General features: G+C 50.3%; 1 protein-coding gene across 2 annotated transcripts; it reads right to left on the reverse strand.

The window, feature by feature from the left end:
* Positions 1-5,399: 5,399 nt before the first annotated feature.
* Positions 5,400-18,539, reverse strand: ADRB2 (adrenoceptor beta 2). Of its 2 annotated transcripts, XR_007156547.1 has the most exons (2): positions 16,410-18,539; positions 5,400-5,527 (listed from the first exon to the last, which is right to left on the reverse strand). XR_007156547.1 is itself a non-coding variant. In XM_047879398.1 (1 exon), exon 1 carries the CDS (start codon positions 18,291-18,293, stop codon positions 17,037-17,039), a length of 1,257 nt encoding a protein of 418 aa, XP_047735354.1. In that variant the 5' UTR covers positions 18,294-18,539; the 3' UTR covers positions 16,025-17,036. The 2 variants fall into 2 exon arrangements, 1 of the variants encoding a protein (XP_047735354.1); XM_047879398.1 differs by lacking the exon at positions 5,400-5,527 and having other exon boundaries at positions 16,025-18,539.
* Between the last annotated feature and the right edge of the window lie 706 nt (positions 18,540-19,245).

Raw genomic sequence — 19,245 nt, forward strand, 5'->3', positions numbered from 1 at the left:
TGACTTCTAAGAGCACCTCCAGTTCTTAAAAAATAAAAACATTGCTTTTGTGTACCTGTTTACCTTTTCAAAAAGCATGTAAGCTTCTTAAACATGGGGCCCAAGTCTTAGTCCCCTCTTTATTTCTTCCCGGGGCACCGCCTTGCACCTCACAGGTCCCAGGGGAGGAGTGTGCTGCAGGCCGGTATATGTTGGGGCGAGTCACTAGATCTCAGGGTGAGCTTCCACTGTGCTTTCTTGTGAGCTCACCTGCCGAGGTCTTTATCCTGGAGGTAACAGGCAGCCACTAAAGGCTTTTCAGCAAAGCTTGACTTCTGTGTTTTGGAAAGTTCTGTGTCTCAAGCAGTAATGAAGGGAAGTCTGGAGGGGACCGAAAGTGGAAGCAGAGAGACAGGGAGACACATTGTTTTCCTAGAGAATGTCCCCTGGGCTGTGATATGGGAGAGAGCCCATCGGTGAAACAGGGACTCCTCATCTGCACAAAAACCCCTCCGTGGTGGTGGGGGGGGGCAAGCCCTGGGAGGTGAGAAAGTGTGAGACTCCACCTATTTATAACTGGGGGAAATGAGGCACAAAGAGACAAAGTGACTCACGGGCCAAGGATTTCTGCCTTCAGGGCCTCCTCTCGCCTAATGTGAAAACCAGACTCCACTTGGTGTCTCATCCCGGGAGGAGGCGGGACTCTGCGTGTGCCAGAATGGAAGGGAGTGTCGGGTGGGCCGGGTGGGGAAGGGGGAGACGAGTATCCTGGGCAAAAACGGAGACAAATGCTCTGGTACCTTCATTCCGACACTCCCATAATCCAAGAAATGCTAAAATTGGCTGTAGAGCTTGTGTTATGAAACAAGAGCGGATCAAACAAAAGAAATAAGCCAAACTTGAGTCACCCGATGATGATAATCTGGTGGAGAGCACGCAAACCGAAGCGAAAATAGATCAGAGACGCTTTCCCAAGAGACACAGAGCTTGGAGATCCTGGAACCAACCGCCTCACGTGAAAGATGGGGAGGCAGAGGTGGGGATGGAAGGGACTGTCACACCCTGGACACGGAGAATAGGCTCTTCCAGCGGAGTCGGGACCGGGACTCGAACCCAGCTCTCCCCATTCAGAGGTCAGTGCTTGCCTCTCACCTTTACAACTAATTCTACACCTAACCCTTTGTTTACCAAACTTACAGACAGGTGCAAGAGCAGGGGGCAACTGAAATGACTTCAAAACACCTGGCATCCACTGCGTGTTGCCATGTACACACGTGTGCTCACGCACATACGGACACATTGCTCCCATTGGTCAAGATCTTCCTCTCGTTAAGTACCACGGACCATTACTTACATAGCCGCATTCATCACCCTCGGTTCCAAGGCACAGCTCATGGAACCCAAGAAGAAATCGTCGTCCAACTCTTTATTTTATGGATGGGGACCGGAGTCCCGAATGGAGGAGGAGGTGGAGACACTTTAACCAAGAACCAGGGCTCCTAGCCCCCAAATGCAGTGCTCTTTCTACTGGCCCGAGACCTGCAGGAAGGAAAACTGAGACTTTTAATACACATGCATTACTTTCCATTCTCAAGCACGAGTTCTCAAAAGGAAGGTGTTAGAGATCTTGACAATTTCCAGCTTATTGCTTTGGCTGGGGCCTGAAATCTTGGCACACGCATTGTTGAAATTCTACAGAAATCTTTTAACTTCTCTGAGAAGTTATCATGATGGTAACAATAACAGTCGTCCGCTAAATAAACATTTTCGGGTGTCCGCTTTGTACCAGCATTCTCTTGGGTCTTCTGAATGTACTTTTAAGCTCCTTTAATTTTCATGCTCTTTTTTTTTTTTTTTTCTTTTAGTTTTAGAGAGACAGAGATAGCACGAGTTGGGGTGGGGCAGAGAGAGAGGGCGACACAGAATCCGAAGCAGGCTCCGGGCTCCCAGCTGTCAGCACAGAGCCTGACGCAGGGCTCAAACTCACGGACCACGAGACCATGACCTGAGTTGAAGTCGGACACTTAACCGACTGAGCCACCCAGGCGCCCCGATTTTCATGATCTTATGACGCAGGATATCATCATTCTCATGGTGGTTTTTGTTTCGTTTTGTTTTGACACAGGGAAATACAACTTGGGGAGGCCAAGGAATTTTCTCCAGGTCATAGGTCCAGGAGGAGGCGGAGTTGGGATCGGACCCTCTCTTGGCTTCTATTATGCGGAGCACCTCAGGTATGTGGTGACCTGTAGCACACTGTGGACACCGCCTGCAGGAGTCTCACAGTCCTGGAGGAGAATGGGGCCACATTTCTGCAGACCACATCCTCTTCGGAGGCGCCAAGCTCAGCTGTGAGCTCTAGTTTACTCGCCAGGTCTATAAGTCGCTTCCAGAGGTTCAAGGTGGGGTTCCAAAGAGCCAAGCCCCTAGGTAGCTGGCTAGGCTCTGAAGAGGCCGAGATCATTAATTTGAGAGGACTAATATCGTTGAGAGGTTTGGCCCAGAGATGCGAAGGGAACGCAGTAAGAGTGTATCCAAGAGGGATAGACTCAGACCGCAGAAAAAATATAGAATGTGGGACATAATTTTAAGGTCAGTTTGCTGGTGGGGGCCCCTCTGTGTTCTATGTGAACACGCCCTTCCTAGAAGACCCTGGAGCATTTCCGGCACCAGACAAAAATTTCCTCTAGTGTCCATGATGCCATTTCATTTCTGTTTTAATGTCTCCAGACAGGGAGCTCACTACCTTTCAGACGACTATCGCTGCTAGGACGTTCTAGTCTTTATACTGGGCCAGTATACGGGGTGCAGCTCGGCCCCTTGGTTTACAAAGACTAACTCTGCTTCCTCCCTGCTCAGCAGCACGCTGCCTATTTGAAGAGAACTTTCTTTTTCATGCCAGTGCTCCCCAAAGTGTGCTGGGCAGAGCAGTAAGTTTGCATGATGTTAATAGGTGTCCTCTATAAAATATACATATTAAAACAGACAAATAGCATTTGTGGGCACGATAGGTTAAACCGGGTCAACCAGGTACGCTTCCTGCAAGTCTGCTCAGGATGTTTACCACACTTCTGCATAGCTCGGACTCCGAAATGGAAACACCGGCCACGCGGCGTTTCCCAAACTTTTGACCTCGAGACCTTTTCCCTCCCAGTGTCCCTTTTGCTATTTTGGAAAAACCGTTTGGAAAACGCTTCCCTACGCAAATCTCCGAGCTGAAAAGTCAGGCTCCTCTGACGATTCCTTTTGAGACACATTATTGAGATTTGCTCACTATCTTTGTTCTCTAGTGCAAGGCTGTCTGATTACAATACAAGAAGCCCAGTTAAAGCCGAATTTTAGATAAACAATGAGATGGGGGGGGGGGTATAAGTATGTTTCATGTAATGTTGGGGACACATTTATATGAAAAAAGCATTTGTTGGCTATCTGAAATTAAATTTGACGGAATGTCCTATATTTTTATTTGCTAAATCTGGCAAGCCTAGAGGGGCCCCAGATGTCCCCCTTCCTTTGAAAAGTGTGTCCCTCAGAACGGGGCATAGTATTCCAGAGGTGTACCAAGACAGAGACCATTGATAACCTCGGAAGTCACCATGAACTACACTTCTCCCTGAGATGTTTTTAAAGGGAAGACAGTAATGTTTTTATGGATGGTTAGAAGTCCGTCTGAGATTGATGGCTACCTGATACCTGGTATCTCCTGAACCTCCTAGCAAAATCCAGAAGCCGATTTCCCATCCCTCACCCTTATTCATAAGCATATTTAAATTTCTCTGGTGTTAGAGTTAAGGAACTTGATCAGGGGCACCTGGGTGGCTCAGTCGGTTAAGCCTCCGACTTTGGCTCAGACTGTGATCTCACGGTTCGTGGGCTCGACCCCTGCGTCCGGCTCTATGCTGATAGCTCAGACAGAGCCTGGAGTCTCCTTCAGATTCTGTGTCTCCCTCTCTCTCTCTGCCCCTACCCCCTCTCCCTTTCTCAAAAATAAATAAACATTAAAAAAATGAACTTGATCCAAAAACCATTTATAAGTCCATGTTCATTTTCTGTCTCCCCCATTAGACTGTAAGAAACTAGGGGCGCCTGGGTGACTCAGTCGGTTAAGCGTATGACTTCAGCTCAGGTCACGATCTCGCGGTCCGTGAGTTCGAGCCCCGCGTCAGGCTCTGGGCTGATGGCTCGGAGCCTGGAGCCTGCTTCCGATTCTGTGTCTCCCTCTCTCTCTGCCCCTCCCCCGTTCATGTTCTGTCTCTCTCTGTCTCAACAATACATAAACGTCAAAAAAAAAAAAATTTAGACTGTAAGAAACTAAAGTGCAGGGACCCACCACGTCAGTCTCGGTCATAGCGACATCCCTTGTAGCTAGCATGGGTTCTGGCATTTATAAGTATTCAGACATCTTTTCAAGGAGTGAATGAATGAATGAATGAATCAAATGCTGTTTGCAGAGCTAAGTAAAGCAGACCAGTTGACACTCCAAGGGGAAGAGATTGCCCGTGGGGGCTTTCCTCGTGGTCGGGATGTGCCCTCCACCTCAGGCTTTCCCAGACCCATTAAACACTGTTCACCTGTCTCCAAGGCAGTTCTGTTGGAAGATGTGTGTGCAAAACAAGAACATCTAATTGCTGTGACCAAACTAGGACATTTTAGCCAAACACAGGCTGTTTTCACGAAGCTGAAATACTTCCTGGAGTCTGCAGTTGTTACCAAGGTGTGGAGCTTGGCCCTTCGAAGCAGGCTGGGCTGTGCCAAATGGGCATGGGATCGGGGCAAATCACACCAGGCCTTCCCACAGAAACATTGCGATCCAAGAGGGACCGGGCAGAGTGAACATGCACAGCCTCAGCAGGGCCTGAGCTGCTGGGGGCGGGGGTGGGGGCATGGGGGGGGCGGGTAAGTGATCCCACAGCTCTCACTTGGGGAAAGTGCATCTGGTGACGGCCACGAGGAAGCCGAAAAGCCTGGAGCTTCTGCTCTAAGCCGCGGTTGATAGAGCCAAGCCGAGCGCTGGCCCCTCCCAGCATGAGCTCACCCAAGCTTGGGGCTTGTCAATATCGGAAGCATCCTGGGGACTGTCCCCGGAGCGGGCGGTCACTCGTCCGCAGCCTGGCACCTGGGGCTTCAGTGCTGGAGAGTGTGGACGTTGAATTTATCTGGTACAGTGCCGCAGAAAGCAGAGGAGTACGGGGGAAAAGAACCTGAGTCCCAGGGGGGTCGCTGAGCACAGTAGAACTTTTGTCATTTCCTGACTGTGGGTAGGAAGACCTGAGTTCAAGTCCCAAGCCTGCCTGCTGGTAGCTCCACGCCCTCAGGCAAATCTTTTAACCTCAGTCTTTTTATCTGTGAAATGGGATTAGGTAAGACGGCGGCGGATAGAAAAGCCTTTTGTGACCTGCCAAATGCTCGATCAATGTGAGGGACTGTTGGGACACGGTGTCCCCTCGAGCACAGATGGTCTGCGGCACTTGATGGATCTGGTACCTGCTTCCAGGACAGCATAAAAGAGCACCCAACTGGGAGAGGAGAAGGGCGTTGCTTCCGCGGCCTGAAGCAAAATAAAAAGAGCTTCAAGTTACATTATATAATTCTTTTTAATTATAGAAGAAAACAGTTCCGAGCACACGCTGGGAAACATAGGATCTCAGGGGGTAGGAGTCTTCACAATGTCCAAAAACTCACTTGGGAACATCTTTATGGCCTTAAGGCGTAAGGCTCTAGGTGAGCCTTTAATTGGACATGAATGTGCCTATTGATCTCCCTGGAGTCTGTCACTGGCTCTGGTTAAGGACCTTGCAGGCTTTGCAGGAGCAAAACACGTACCAGTGTAAATCCAGTTCATCGGAGGGAAAATAATGCAGAGTGTGGTGGCTGATGAATTACCCCCTACTTCTCCCTCTGTTGTGAGATGCTTCAAGCCACCGGAGGAGAATCTTGTTAACGTGTAAATCTGCGTGTACGTGCGTTTACTGGCCTGGGCAGTGAGGGACACGGTCAGACATCTTGCCTTGAAAGGCTTTCCTGCAGGGATTTGTCTGTTTCTTCCTCTAGTGTCACATTTAGTGCGGTGGTCACTTAGGAAATGCTTATACTTGGAGTCCTACCGCTGTCCCCGCCAGGACCTGCAGACGTCGCATTTCCCATCGTTTACATTCACTGGCAACTCTGTGCAGAGGGCGCTGCGGGCTTGGAGCTGGGCAGAGGCCCTGCTTACAGCTCTGGGAGGACACAAGGCGATCTTTATGCAACCCGACCTGCCCACCCTCCCCTCCTTGCCCAGGCCAAGAATAGTCAATGATCATGTTCTGGAAGAAACCCCACCTTGTCATCGTGTGCTCTGAGCCAAGAGGAGTGGGAACAGAGCAGGAAGGCCAGGAGTGAGGCCAAGTGTAATAGCCCACAGCTCCAAAGTCGGAGGGTTTGGGGGAGCCTGGGTGGCTCAGTCGTTAAGCGTCCAACTTTGGCTCAGGTTGTGATCTCACCGTCTGTGAGTTCGAGCCCTACATCGGGCTCTGTGCTGACAGCGCAGAGCCTGGAGCCTGCTTCGGATTCTGTGTCTCCCTCTCTCTCTGCCCCTCCCCCATGCGCACTCTGTCTTTCCCTCAAAAATAAATAAACATTAAAAAATAAATTAATTAAAAAGTCTCTTCACGTGTGGCCCCTGCTGCCTCCTGTGGGCCTGTCCTGCCCCCTGCTTCCTTCTCCCTCTCTGCACACGGACTAAACTGACCTTTGCTCAGTCTTCTTATGCATGAGGTTTTCTCTCATCACAGGACATTTGCACATGCTTTTCTACCTGAGTGGCATACTCTTCTCTCCTTTCTTTTTCAAGAAATTATCTAGCTAGTCCTCAAGGTTCAGTAGAAACCTCATTTCTGGGGTGCCTGGGTGGTTCAGTCAGTTAAGCATCCGGTTTTTGGTTTCAGCTCAGGTCATGATTTCATAGCTGGTGAGTTTGAGCCTCGACTGGGGCTCCGTGCTGACAGTGCAAGACCTGCTTGGGATTCTCTCTCTCCTCTCTCTCTCCTTCTGCCCCTTCCGCACTCATGTGCTCTGTTTCTCTCTCTCTCTCTCAAAGTAAATGAATAAACTTAAGAAAGAAAAAAAGAAACCTCACTTCTTTGGGGGAAACTTTGCAGAGCTCTTAGATGCCCTCAAAACACACCTCCTCCCTAGCACATACCACAGTTGCAACTTTGTATGCATTTTAAAAAACTTCTCTCTTGCATTACACACAAACTCAGTAAGGGCAAAGATAAACTGTGTTCTTCAACACCTAACAATCCCTGGCACTTAATAGGAACTCAATACACATGTATGAAATGAAGGGTGTATATACTTACCAAGGAAAAGGGGTCTGCATGTGAACCTGAATCCACTTGGGGAGCAGTGGGACCGTGATTACATGACGTGGCGCCTTTGCTCATTTGGAGCACACAAAAGTGTGCTTGGGCATCGCACGTGTGTATTTCTCTAAGGTTTAGGTCTGAGTATGTCTGTGTCCTGTATGTATGCATGTATTCTCTTTTTTTTAATATTTTCTTTATTTTTGAGACAGAGAGAGACAGAGCATGAACGGGGGAGGGGCAGAGAGAGAGGGAGACGCAAAATCTGAAGCAGGCTCCAGGCTCTGAGCTGTCAGCACAGAGCCCAACACGGGGCTCGAACTCACGGACCGTGAGATCATGACCTGAGCCAAAGTCGGACGCTTAACCGACTGAGCCACCCAGGCTCCCCTGTGTGGATGTATTCTTATGGGGGTATACATGAAAGAACCTAGTTGTGGCCACATAGCTATGTGGAAATGTGCATATATATGTGTTTGTGTGGATATAGGTATAGGCATCGGGGTTAAAGTGTGTGTGTGTGTGTGTGTGTGTGTGTGTGTGTGTGTGTTTACTTGGGTGTGTCCATCTGTGGAGGTATATGTGTGAATATGTATGAATCATACCCTTCTCTGCAGCTGGGTGGGACCCCCGTCAGATTTCTAAGTAGGAGGGTTTATGTACATTAGGCAAATTGATTCATATAGACCTTGGTACGATTTGACTTAACCAGGGCATGGTGTCAGGGGGGAAGGAGCACTGGACTGGGAGTCTATCACTGCAGCAAAATTCCTTTTCTTCCTGTGCCACTACCTCCCAGGCTACATGCAGAGGGTTTGGGACTAGGTGACAGTGATGCTTTTTTGGGGGTATAACTGTGTAGATGCCATGTTGTCACAAAACACATTTTTAATGAAGTGCCTAATTGCTCAAGGCATTTTATTGTCATTCAGGGTACTTCTTTATCATTTGTACATTATTTTCACTTACATTGTTTTATTTGATAACGTTGGAAAATTAGGATTCCGGTTATTTGATACGATGATTTTTTTTTTTTTGTGAATGTATGCAAGTGTACAGGATCCTTTCTTTTGTATGCCTACATTTTGTGTTCTTCCGTGGGAAGGGCGGGCAAGGGAAGCCAGTTCAGCCTTAGGTCCCCAAATTGCCTCACAGCACCTGCACCATGGTCCTCTGGGGGAACTTGTGACAAAATGCAGATTGCCGGCTCCCGACCGCAGTCCTGTGAGATCAGAATCTCAGGGACTACGGTCAGGAATGTGCATTTTCTCAGAAGTTCCCCCAAATCATTTTTGGACCCCACTGCGGTAAAATAAAATTGTGCCTGGAAACTCACATCTCCACTGACACCATTAAGCCTTCCACGATCCTATAGAAAGAGATTTCTGAGGCTGGCCACCTCAGGCCGTTGAAGCTGACCCTCACTTCTGTTAGGTGGAGGAGACCAGGTGATCATTTGGAATTATGGAGAAAACACTGGGACCTGGAACAAGAAAGAAGTCTGAAGCTGTGAGCAGAGCAGGCTTATGGCTGACAATGCATCTCAGGAGAACTGTGGGTACCTCTCAAACAAAGCAAAACACCAAACAGATTGTCAGGGTTGTCTGCAATCTTTCGGAGCATCTGATGGGACTTTAACAAGACCAACACTAGACAGTAGGCCAGAGACAGAATGGGCACAAGGAAGAAAACTCTCCAGACAAAGGCAGCTGTAGTTGAAAAGAAAGCAAAAGCTCCCTAGGACTCCAATTTTGCTTTGTCATGAGTATTGCTGTTGTGATTTTAAAAACTGTTTTCTCTTCCTGGAGAAGGGACTCTATTCAGAAACTGCAGCCTTCCCCGCTCAGCACTGGAAAAGTGACTATAACGCAAGCCGGGAGAGATGGTCCTCTCCCCGCCCCTGTGCTACCTTGTCACCGTCCCCACCTCTCAGAGCCTGGGGCTTCTTAGTTCACTAAAGATATTACGGGCTTGCTCAGTGCCCATCCCCCCTGGCTATTCTCCAATGTGAAACCTGGGCAGAGAGACGGGGAAAGCGCCCCAAATCCGGCTGTCAAGGGCTTCCTGCCATGATGGTCAGGATTGACTCAGTGCCAACTGATGGGCTGGGGCCAAGCGCCCACCTCTGCTTCCTACCTGGGTGGGGGGGAAGCTCACTCAAACTGCCTGAATACGGGTGCAAGATGTAGTGTGTGGCCCACCCTCAGGGCAATCTGGTTTCCCAGCTGATACTTAGCCACAGCTGACCTTCGATGACCCGGGCTTGTCTCCGAGTCACAAGGCTCAGACGTTAATCAGGGCACATGAATAGAATCCCCGCAGAGTGAAACAAAGTGCACCCATGAAAAATTTCTTAGCACCATCATTTCCCTACTTGTCCCTCACGTGACCCCCGAAGGGGGAACGATGGCCTATCCTAGCGGTAAAGCACAGGGGCTCTGGTTCAGCATACGTGTCATTCCAGTGGGTCGGGCAATCTTTGGCAACTGGGGCAACCCTTTCAAGGCTCCGCTTCCTTATTTCTAACATGGGGACAGACATGACGGTCCCCACGTTGTAGGGTCACCGACAGCCCTACACGAGATCATGCGTGAAAACTGCCAAGCACGACGCGGAGTTCATAGCAGCACTCGGGAGCTGGGGCCATTGTTATCACCAGAGGTGCTCCAGGAAATAGACAGCTGCTGTCACACTTTTCAAACAGTCGGTATCGGCCACTCTATAACTTGAATAGATTTATTTTAACATAAGTCAACTGGCTGGGTCAGAGGCACGTAACAATGCAACCAGAACCTTGCCCTAGGAGTTCAGTGGTTAGTACCCTAGGCTCTGAAAGCAGACTAGAGCCCATCTGCAGAAGGCATGCTTTCAAAGAGACAAGTATGGAAAAAAATTTTTTTCACCCACTAGCAAGGAAGAGGCGATTCTATCTGATTTTGAGAATTTACCTCTGTAAACTTATTCATCAAAATGTGATCCCGGGGACATCTGTGTTAGAAACACCTGGGGGGAAACTTGCTAGAAGGCAGATTCTTCTAGAAGGTCCCAGCTCAGATTTCCGTATCCAGATGCTCTGGGAGTGATGATTCCTTTGTGCCCCTAAAGTTTGAAAACTGTTGGCCACTGTGTGTTGCCAGGCCAATTATGATACCTGGGTCATATTATAAATAGAATATATTCAAGGAGGCATTTGTAAAATTACTCTCGGTGGGTCCAAAGTCGTATTAATAATCGATTTCACTTTTATTTAAAAATATATTTAGGGGGGCCTGGGTGGCTCGGTCGGTTAGGCCTCCGACTTCTGGTTTCGGCCCGGGTCACAATCTCACGGTTTCCTGAGTTCGAGCCCCACATCGGGCTCCAAGCTGACAGTGAGGAGCCTGCTTGGGATTCTCTGTCTCCCTCTCTCTGCCCCTCCCCCACGTGTCCTATCTCTCTCTCAAAACAAACAAATACACTTAAACAAAATTAAAAATAAACTTATACACATTGTATAGCCATGCTGAGGACAAAGACTGGAAGCATCCACATCATGTTTAACGATGCCTATCTCTAGGTGGTAATGTTATGCGTGATTTATCTCATTTTGTGCTTTCCTATATTTTTAAAGGTTCTACAAAGAACATTTGTTACCTTTTTAATGAGGGAAAAAATGTGCTTTTAAAATAAAAGCCTTGCCACCAGATGGGCAGCACCGAACACTTCCTGAAATCTCACAGAATTCTGGAAAAGGGAAACCCAAGACTCATGGAAACCAAGCTGTCCCTCATTCGAGATGACGAAAACAGGTCTAGGGAAGAAAAGTGACCCTGCCTGAGCTTGCCAAGCTGGTTCGCGGCCGGGCCGTGAGGGACTCCGGGTCTCTAGGCTCTCGGACCAGAGGGGCTTTGAAGTGCTCCGTGCTTTCCAGGGACCTGCCTCCCTTCCTTCCCGCCCTGTGAGGGTGACGGAAAAACCACAGGAAGTGCACTGATTCTGAGGGTGGAGAAGTATGTAATTGCCTTTGCAGAGAGGACTTTGCGGCCCTCGTTATTCTCTCTCTGGGAGTTAGTAGGTCATTTGCAAAAGGCATGGGAAGAGCAGCCGATGAAAAGGTCTAACAGTTTGGAAAACTGCTTAACCTTATTTCTCTATTTCTGGATTTCCCCCCATGGCCAGGGACTGTTGAGATCCTGATTTCCCCCGGAGGTTTCCTGTTTAGGAATGCAGTGAAACCTCCGAAATCCAGAGGAATTGGGGAGAAGGCCAGCTGGAATTAGGGAACAGTCTGAATACTTTTTAAGAACATTCAGGTCTATTGTTTTCAAGGACACAGAGGCACAGATTTGGAAGGAGCTTCGTCCAGCTCCTGTGCGGCGCAGGAACCCTTTGTGCTTCATCCCACACAGAGCTTTATTCGGGCTTCTCTTGAATGCTCCCAATGACAGGAGGCTCACTATTCAGATAGACAAACTATTTCAAAGTGTTGTGGTGTTCTGTTTTGTTTTGTTTTGTTGTTTTCATCTGAGCTGGGAATCTACCTTCCCTGAAGCTTCAGTTTGCTTCCTGGTATTCACATAAAATTGATACCCTCCTTTTCCCCAGACGGTCCTTAAATATTCGAAGGCATTTATGCATCAGAAACGTCTTCACAGCATTCTCCTCTGCCAGCTGATCACCCCCAGGATATGCAACCATTATTTACACGACAAATGTCGTCAACTCTAATTAGAAATATAAACGACTGGGGCGCCTGGGTGGCGCAGTCGGTTAAGCGTCCGACTTCAGCCAGGTCACGATCTCGCGGTCCGTGAGTTCGAGCCCCGCGTCGGGCTCTGGGCTGACGGCTCAGAGCCTGGAGCCTGTTTCCGATTCTGTGTCTCCCTCTCTCTCTGCCCCTCCCCCGTTCATGCTCTGTCTCTCTCTGTCCCCAAAATAAATAAACGTTGAAAAAAAAAATTAAAAAAAAAAAAGAAAGAAATATAAACGACTGTCTCTAATTGGCTTCTAAATTAATGGCTATATAAACTCATACCTGAGCACAGCTGAAAACCACCTGCACGGCTCTCATTATTTTATACAGGTGCAAACCGAGGTCCACTGAGGAAAACTGCCTGACCCAACGTGAGAGAGAGAGAATGAGACTGAGAGAGAGAGAGAGAGAGGTGGAGTTGAGACCTGAAACCTAGCTGCACAAATCCCAGCGCAGGGTTCTTTTTGCCTCACCCTGCCTCCTATTATTCATAAGACACCAGTATTTCTCAAGCCCTTGGGAAGTTTGTTCTCTTAGGTATTTCAAAAATGCCTCCTTCATATTATATTTGCATTGTCAGAGAAGGAGGGGGTAGCACAGGGCTGAAATTAGTGGACGTTATGCTGTCAGTGAAAGGTCTCACTCCAAGTCTCATTCACCTTCCTCGCTCTCTGCTATCAGAAGATCATCGCCCCCCTACCCCCGTCCCCGAGGATGCTAGCTCCCGATGAGCAGCGCCCCTACAGGGGCCCCCCTAGGCCTGCGACACTTTCCACGAGGCCCAGCTGCCCACCGAATTTCGAACTTCCCAGCATCGGAACCGAAAATGGATCCGCCAGGGCGCGAGGCAGACCGTGTTTCTGCTCTACCCTGTGCTCGTTTTAAAGTTGCAGATGGTTTTTTTCAGTTTGGCCGGATTCTCCGATGAAAAGACAAAGCAGAGACTCAGAGAAACAAACTAGACACTTGGGTGATTGGCTTCCTGTCTCAGTCCCCAGCAGCCCTGCAGTCACATGCTTCGAAGGGCACATTCCTCCCTGCCCCAGCCCACAGCAAGCTCCCTCTTCTTTCCGAGAGGTATTGCGTTTCTAGTTCTTATACTCACTTGGGCGTGGGTTGTGAGCTGCTCTGTGCCGCTTCCTGGTCTGCATGGGTTTGGACTCCCAGGGACCTGGGTTCCAGTCCTGACCCCGCAGCTAGCCAGTTTGTGCGGCTTTGGGAAGTTACTTAATCTTTTCAAGCCTCAGTTGTCTCATTTAGTAGGAGAGGACAATTATGTTACCTACATCATGGGACTGTCAGGATGACATAATGCCTGAAAAGGTGACCAGCACTGTTCGTCTCATTCAGTAAGACACCATAAAAGGGACCTGTTTAGTATTATTCATCTTATGCTACAGAAGGTAGAGACTGAAGCCTATACTCTTCTCACGCTGAACACAGTAGGTGCCCCATAAATACCCCCGACTGATTCTAGCCTGGGCTTCTTTCGGGTCAGAAATATTCTTTTTTTAAATTTTTTTTCTTTTAGTGTTTATTATTGAGAAAGAGAGAGAGAGAGAGAGAGAGAGAGCAAGCAGGGGGAGGGCAGAGACAGAGGGCGACACAGAATCCGAAGCAGGCTCCAGGCTCCGAGCTGTCGGCCCAGAGCCCGACGCAGGGCTTGAACCCACGAGCCGTGAGATCAGGACCTGAGCCGAAGTCGGATGCTCAACCGACTGAGCCACCCAGGCGCCCCTGGCCAGAACTATTCTGAGCATCATGTAACAACAGTTCCTATGCTTCCAAGCTCCCTCTTCCCCAGGCTCCTTCCCCCAATAATGACCTCAGTGGGGAGGCCCACCCTGGCCTGCCACTTTGCACACCTGTCAGCTTGCATCTCAGGAGAAGGTTCTCATCTGACAGACTCTGAGAACTTGCTGTCCAGGCAAAGAAAACTTCACGATCATGAATCCAACACAAACCTTATGTAACCAACCTGTCAGCAAGAGGGACAGAGGGGCGCTGACAGACGCCTACCTTCCCACCAAAAAAAAAAACCAGAACAAAACCAAAACAAAAGGAGACCGGAAGCAAGGGATTGAGGCATGCCAAAAATGCTCTTGCTTGTCAAGACCCTTAACACTGATCAAAGCTCTTGGATTTGAAGGATTCCTGAAGGAACGCAGAGATGGCTAAACTCCCTCGTACTGGAGTTTTCACGGAAATTGCATTAGATGCTTGTGTAACCCAAAGAATATATATACAACATTTTTTTTTCTTTTTGGTTAACAATGTTTATTGTCCACGGGACTTACAACGATGACAGAAAAGTTTACAACATTTTTTTTTTCTACCTGAAATCTCTACCTGGAGTGGCTTGAAATTCCCGGTGGCTTAAGGACTCTTGTATCTTCCCCCTCAATGCTGAGGGTGTCCTAGTGGACTCTTGCTGAGGAAAAGAACAATTCTTTCTCTTGTCCCTACCACAGATTATTCGGTCATTGCCTGATTTTTGTGCTAAGGACCCAAAAGCAATAAGAACATCCACCGGAATGAATTGGCTAGGGGACAGCCCCAGGGCGAAGCTTCCACAACAGAGGGTGAACGCAGAAGTCAATGACAATGTGGTGGAGAGAACACATCAGCTCCCGGAATAACAGGTGACAGCCAGGCTCCCCGGCCATAGCCCCATCTCTGACATCCTTGACTTCTTACCTTGGACAGGCCATTCCCCCTCCCAGGTTTTCATCTCTTTGGATGTCAAATGCTTTCTGTGGACTCTTTCAAGTCCAAGATGCTGTGAGGCTACCGGAAGGGTGAAGATATGCTGGAGAAGCTGCCTGCCCCTCTGGGTGTGGGCCCCCGAGCAGGAGGAGAATGTGACAACCGGCATGAAAGCCCTTGGAGAAGCGAAAGTGCCGAAGGGCACACACTCTCCAACTGGCTGTGGCACGTTCCAAAACCTTGGGCACCTAACTTTCTCCCGAGAGCTGAGTGTGCACCCGGACACCCAGCACTGAGCTGACAGGAGGCAGAGGAAGCCAATGCTTTTCTGGTTGGGGATCTTGGCTGGGACAGAAGGGAAGACAGAAGTGGAGTCAGCTTGGTGAGCGGGTGAAATGGCAATGAACATGGAGGCTGATCCTCCCCAGGCTGGCGTTGCCAGGGAGGACGGTCCTCTCTGTCAAACCTGGGCCAAGCTCTGGCTCAGACACACGGTGCAAAAATAGAAAGGGGGTGGGAGAAGAAATGTGTTTACTTTTGTGATTTTCCCTCATGTGCCTCTTAAGGGTATTAGAATCTCTCCACGAGAAGGCCGTCTTAGACTCCCCGGCCTCACCTCCATTGATAAACCCGACCAAACAAACAATGCACAAATCCAGCCATTGGCAGGGCAGCTGGAAGGCCAGTTTGGAAGGCCAGTTTGGAAGGCAGGGGGGGGTGGAGGGGAGAGCGATGGTCTGGGGTCTGTCACTAACTGGGCGAACCATGGAAAATCCCTCTTGGATGCTTTGCAAAATCAAACGATTGCATTAGACAGACTCTAAAAATCTGTTTAGATTTGTGAAGCTTATATCTACGGATCTCAACCAGGGGTGGTCTCACCCCTCAAGGAGTATTTGGCAGGGTCTGGAGACCTTTCTGGTAGTCACAATTCAGAGGGTGCTCCTGGCATCTACTGGGTAGAGGCCGGGGATGCTGTTGAACGGCTGACGATGCATCGGACAGCCCCCACCACAGAGAACTACCTGGCCCAAAATGTTAATAGTGCCGAGGCTGAGACATCTCGCTTTATACTGAAGTCAGGAGGGTCAAAGAGGGGGACGGGCAGGAAGAGACAGAAGTAAAGAAAGAGAAGGGGTTAAAATCCTGTTTCCCGGGTCATGAGGTATTCATCGGTTAAGTGTTTTCCAGTTTTCTCCCTGTGACCAATACCCTCTCAGTTTTCTTTGGAATTACAGGGCTGTGCTTGAGTAGCTTTTTCCTAAGAACTCCCTCCTTTATCTTTAAAATGCCAAACCCCGATGCAGTACAAACACCTCCCCTATGAGATGCAGCGAATACATAACATAAGCAGCTACTGGAACTGGAAGGTGGGTGGTGAGGGTGCACGGAGGGACGAAACAGATGTCCGTAACTCGGTTTCTATGAGTCAGTGTTTCTGATGTAACAACACAGAATGATCACCATAGGACCAGCGAGACAAGCTATGCTGTCAGCAGGGAGAACTGCTTTGACGAGCTGGCACTGGGAGGGCTACAGGTTTGCAGCGGCAGATTCAAAGGCAAAAGAAAGGGTTAAGCAATCAGTGCATGCCATTCTCGTATCATTCCATATTAAGTCCCTGGGCAGTTATTACAAATAGTTACCTGCGGTTTCCAGCGGGGGAGGCGACCACACTCCAGTCAAGGGTTTTTGGAGAAACAGGTGCAATGAAGTCATGGTCAAACAATTTATTTACTGTAAACTTTAGACTTTGCTCAGGAAAACAACTGAAGCCTGCCCCTCCAATCTCTGCCTACGACACCCTGTTTGAGCAAATAAGAGGAGCGGGGAGAGTCCACGTTCACAGCTGAAAGGTCCGAAATACTCAAGATCCTCCAGTGCAAGGGTGCAGGAAGGAAGGACTCCTTCGGATACAAATTACCAGCAGCAATATATATTACCCCTAATACTTGACCAATGAGGTAGATCCACGGAAAAGTCATCAAAACAGAGCAGCCCCAGGTCCTCTGGGACCGAAGCCCTTCAGACACAAACTTAACACGTTCCATGCAAAAAGGAACTGAACTGGACAAGAAACAATCACTCGAATGTGTTTTCTCTTTGTTACAGCTTAAAAAAATAATAATAATAAAAAAAAAAGGCAGAAGGCTGTCCTTCCTCCTGCACATCTCTATACAATTTTATTCTAAGTTTATTACACTCAAGTTAAATAGTCTGTTTAGTGTTTGGCTGGGGGGGGGGGGGGGTCATAAAACGTAGAAAAACCCGCCTTACAACAGTGAGTCGTTTGTGCTACCGTTCTGCCCTTGTGAATCAATGCTATCGTTAGGCACAGTACCTTGACGGTTTGCAAGGTTTTCCGTGCCTGGGGGGTCCTCACACAGCACTTCGCTGTCTTTCTCCTGCCCCAGGGGACCTCCGCTGTGTTCCCCGGCATAGTCTGTTCTGCTGTTACTGTTGTTGGAGTAGCCATTCCCATAGGCCTTCAGAGAAGACCTGCGCAGGCACAGAAGCTCCTGGAAGGCAATCCTGAAGTCTGGGCTCCGGCAATAGATAAGGGGATTGAAAGCAGAGTTGACGTAGCCCACCCAGTTTAGGAGGATGTAAACTTCCTTAGGGATGAGGTTATCCTGGATCACGTGCACTATGTTGACGATGAAGAAGGGTAGCCAGCACAGGGTGAACGTGCCCATGATGATGCCCAAAGTCTTCAAGGCCTTGTGCTCCTTCAAGCAGAACTTGGAGGCCCTGCGGTGTCCATGCCCGCTCCGCCCATCCTGCTCCACTTGGCTGAGATTTTGGGCGTGGAAGCGGCCCTCAGATTTGTCGATCTTCTGGAGCTGCCTTTGGGCCACCTGAAAGACCCTGGAGTAGACGAAGACCATGACCACCAGGGGTAGGTAGAAGGACACAATGGAGGAGGCGATGGCATAAGCTTGGTTCGTGAAGAAGTCACAGCAGGTCTCCTTGGCATAGCAGTTGATGGCTTCCTGGTGGGTGGCCCGGTACCAGTGCATCTGGATGGGCAAGAAGGAGGTAAGCCCCGACACGATCCACACCATCAAAATGACCACCCGGGCCTTATTCTTGGTCAGCAGGCTCTGGTACTTGAAGGGCGACGTGATAGCAAAGTAGCGATCCACGGCGATCACGCACAGGGTCTCAATGCTGGCCGTGACACACAGCACGTCAATGGAAGTCCAAAACTCACACCAGAAGTTGCCAAAGGTCCACATTTTCATGAGGATGTGGCTGGCCCCAAAGGGCACCACCGCCAGGCCCATGACCAGGTCAGCACAGGCCAGGGAGGTGATGAAGTAGTTGGTGACCGTCTGCAGACGCTCGAATCTGGCGATGGCCGTGATGACCAGCACGTTTCCAAACACGATGGCCAGGACGATGAGCGACATGACGATGCCCATGCCCACCACCCACGCGTCGTTTCGTTCCTGCGTGCCGTCCTGGTCCGGCGCGTGGCTTCCGTTGGGCGCCAGCAAGAAGACGCTGCGGTTCCCGGGCTGCCCCATGGCGCGCAGGCTGGCAGGTGAGCGCACTGGCTGCCGGCGCACCGGCCGCGCCTCAGCGGGCGGACCTCCGGCGCGGCGCTGCGGGCACCGAGCGGACGCCGGGAAGCCTCATCCAGGGGCCGTGGGGTGGCTGTGCTGGGGGGCGCGTCCTGCACTCAGCCTGTAGGGTGCTCTGGGCTCCCCGGGCGCGTCGGACCCAGCCTGCGCTCTGGAGAAGCCGCCCCGGATTGCGCGCTGCCCGTTATGTGCACAGGACTTTAGGGGACTGCCCTCGCGGTGACGTGCGGCAACTTTCCGCCAATGGCGGGCGGGCAGCCCCAAAGGGGCGAGGCCCGGTCCCCTTCCCGCCCTCCCCTCCCCTCCCCTCCCCTCCCCTCGCCCGTCCCCTCCCGGGGCTGGCCCGGGCGGGGCCCAGCTGCTCCCCTGCAGTGGGCGGGCCACCTCTCCCTGCCTGCTCCCTGGCTGCCCCCGGAGGCCTGCAGCTGGGGCTGGCGTGCGCACCATCCGATCCGGGAGCTTGGGGCTCTTTGGGGGCTGCTACCTGTCTGACCCGGGCCCCGGGGCGGCCTCTCCCCCACATTAGGCAACAGAGACGACAGTGCCCACCCCGACACGCACGGACAGGCACACATGCACCCCGACGGACATGCTCAGACTTATACGGAACCACAGCCACTGACACGGAGACACGCCCGTCCAGCGCACCCACAAGCACGCTCGCGTGCGCGCGCGCGCACACACAGAAAGCCACAGGCACACAGTCACCCCTGCCCAACAGAGACGGGGCCAAGAAACAAACACAGAAGCGCCCAGAAGCACAAAGGTATAGGGCACACACACAGAAAGAAGTAAACAACACACAACGCTCACTTGGCGGCAAGCAGAGCGCCACAGACTCGGACGTCCCCATCCAGGTACTCCTGACCTCGTGCACCCACTCCCCGCGACACAC

This window comes from Prionailurus viverrinus, chromosome A1, assembly GCF_022837055.1.
Source record: "Prionailurus viverrinus isolate Anna chromosome A1, UM_Priviv_1.0, whole genome shotgun sequence".
Classification (NCBI taxonomy): Eukaryota; Metazoa; Chordata; class Mammalia; order Carnivora; family Felidae; genus Prionailurus; species Prionailurus viverrinus.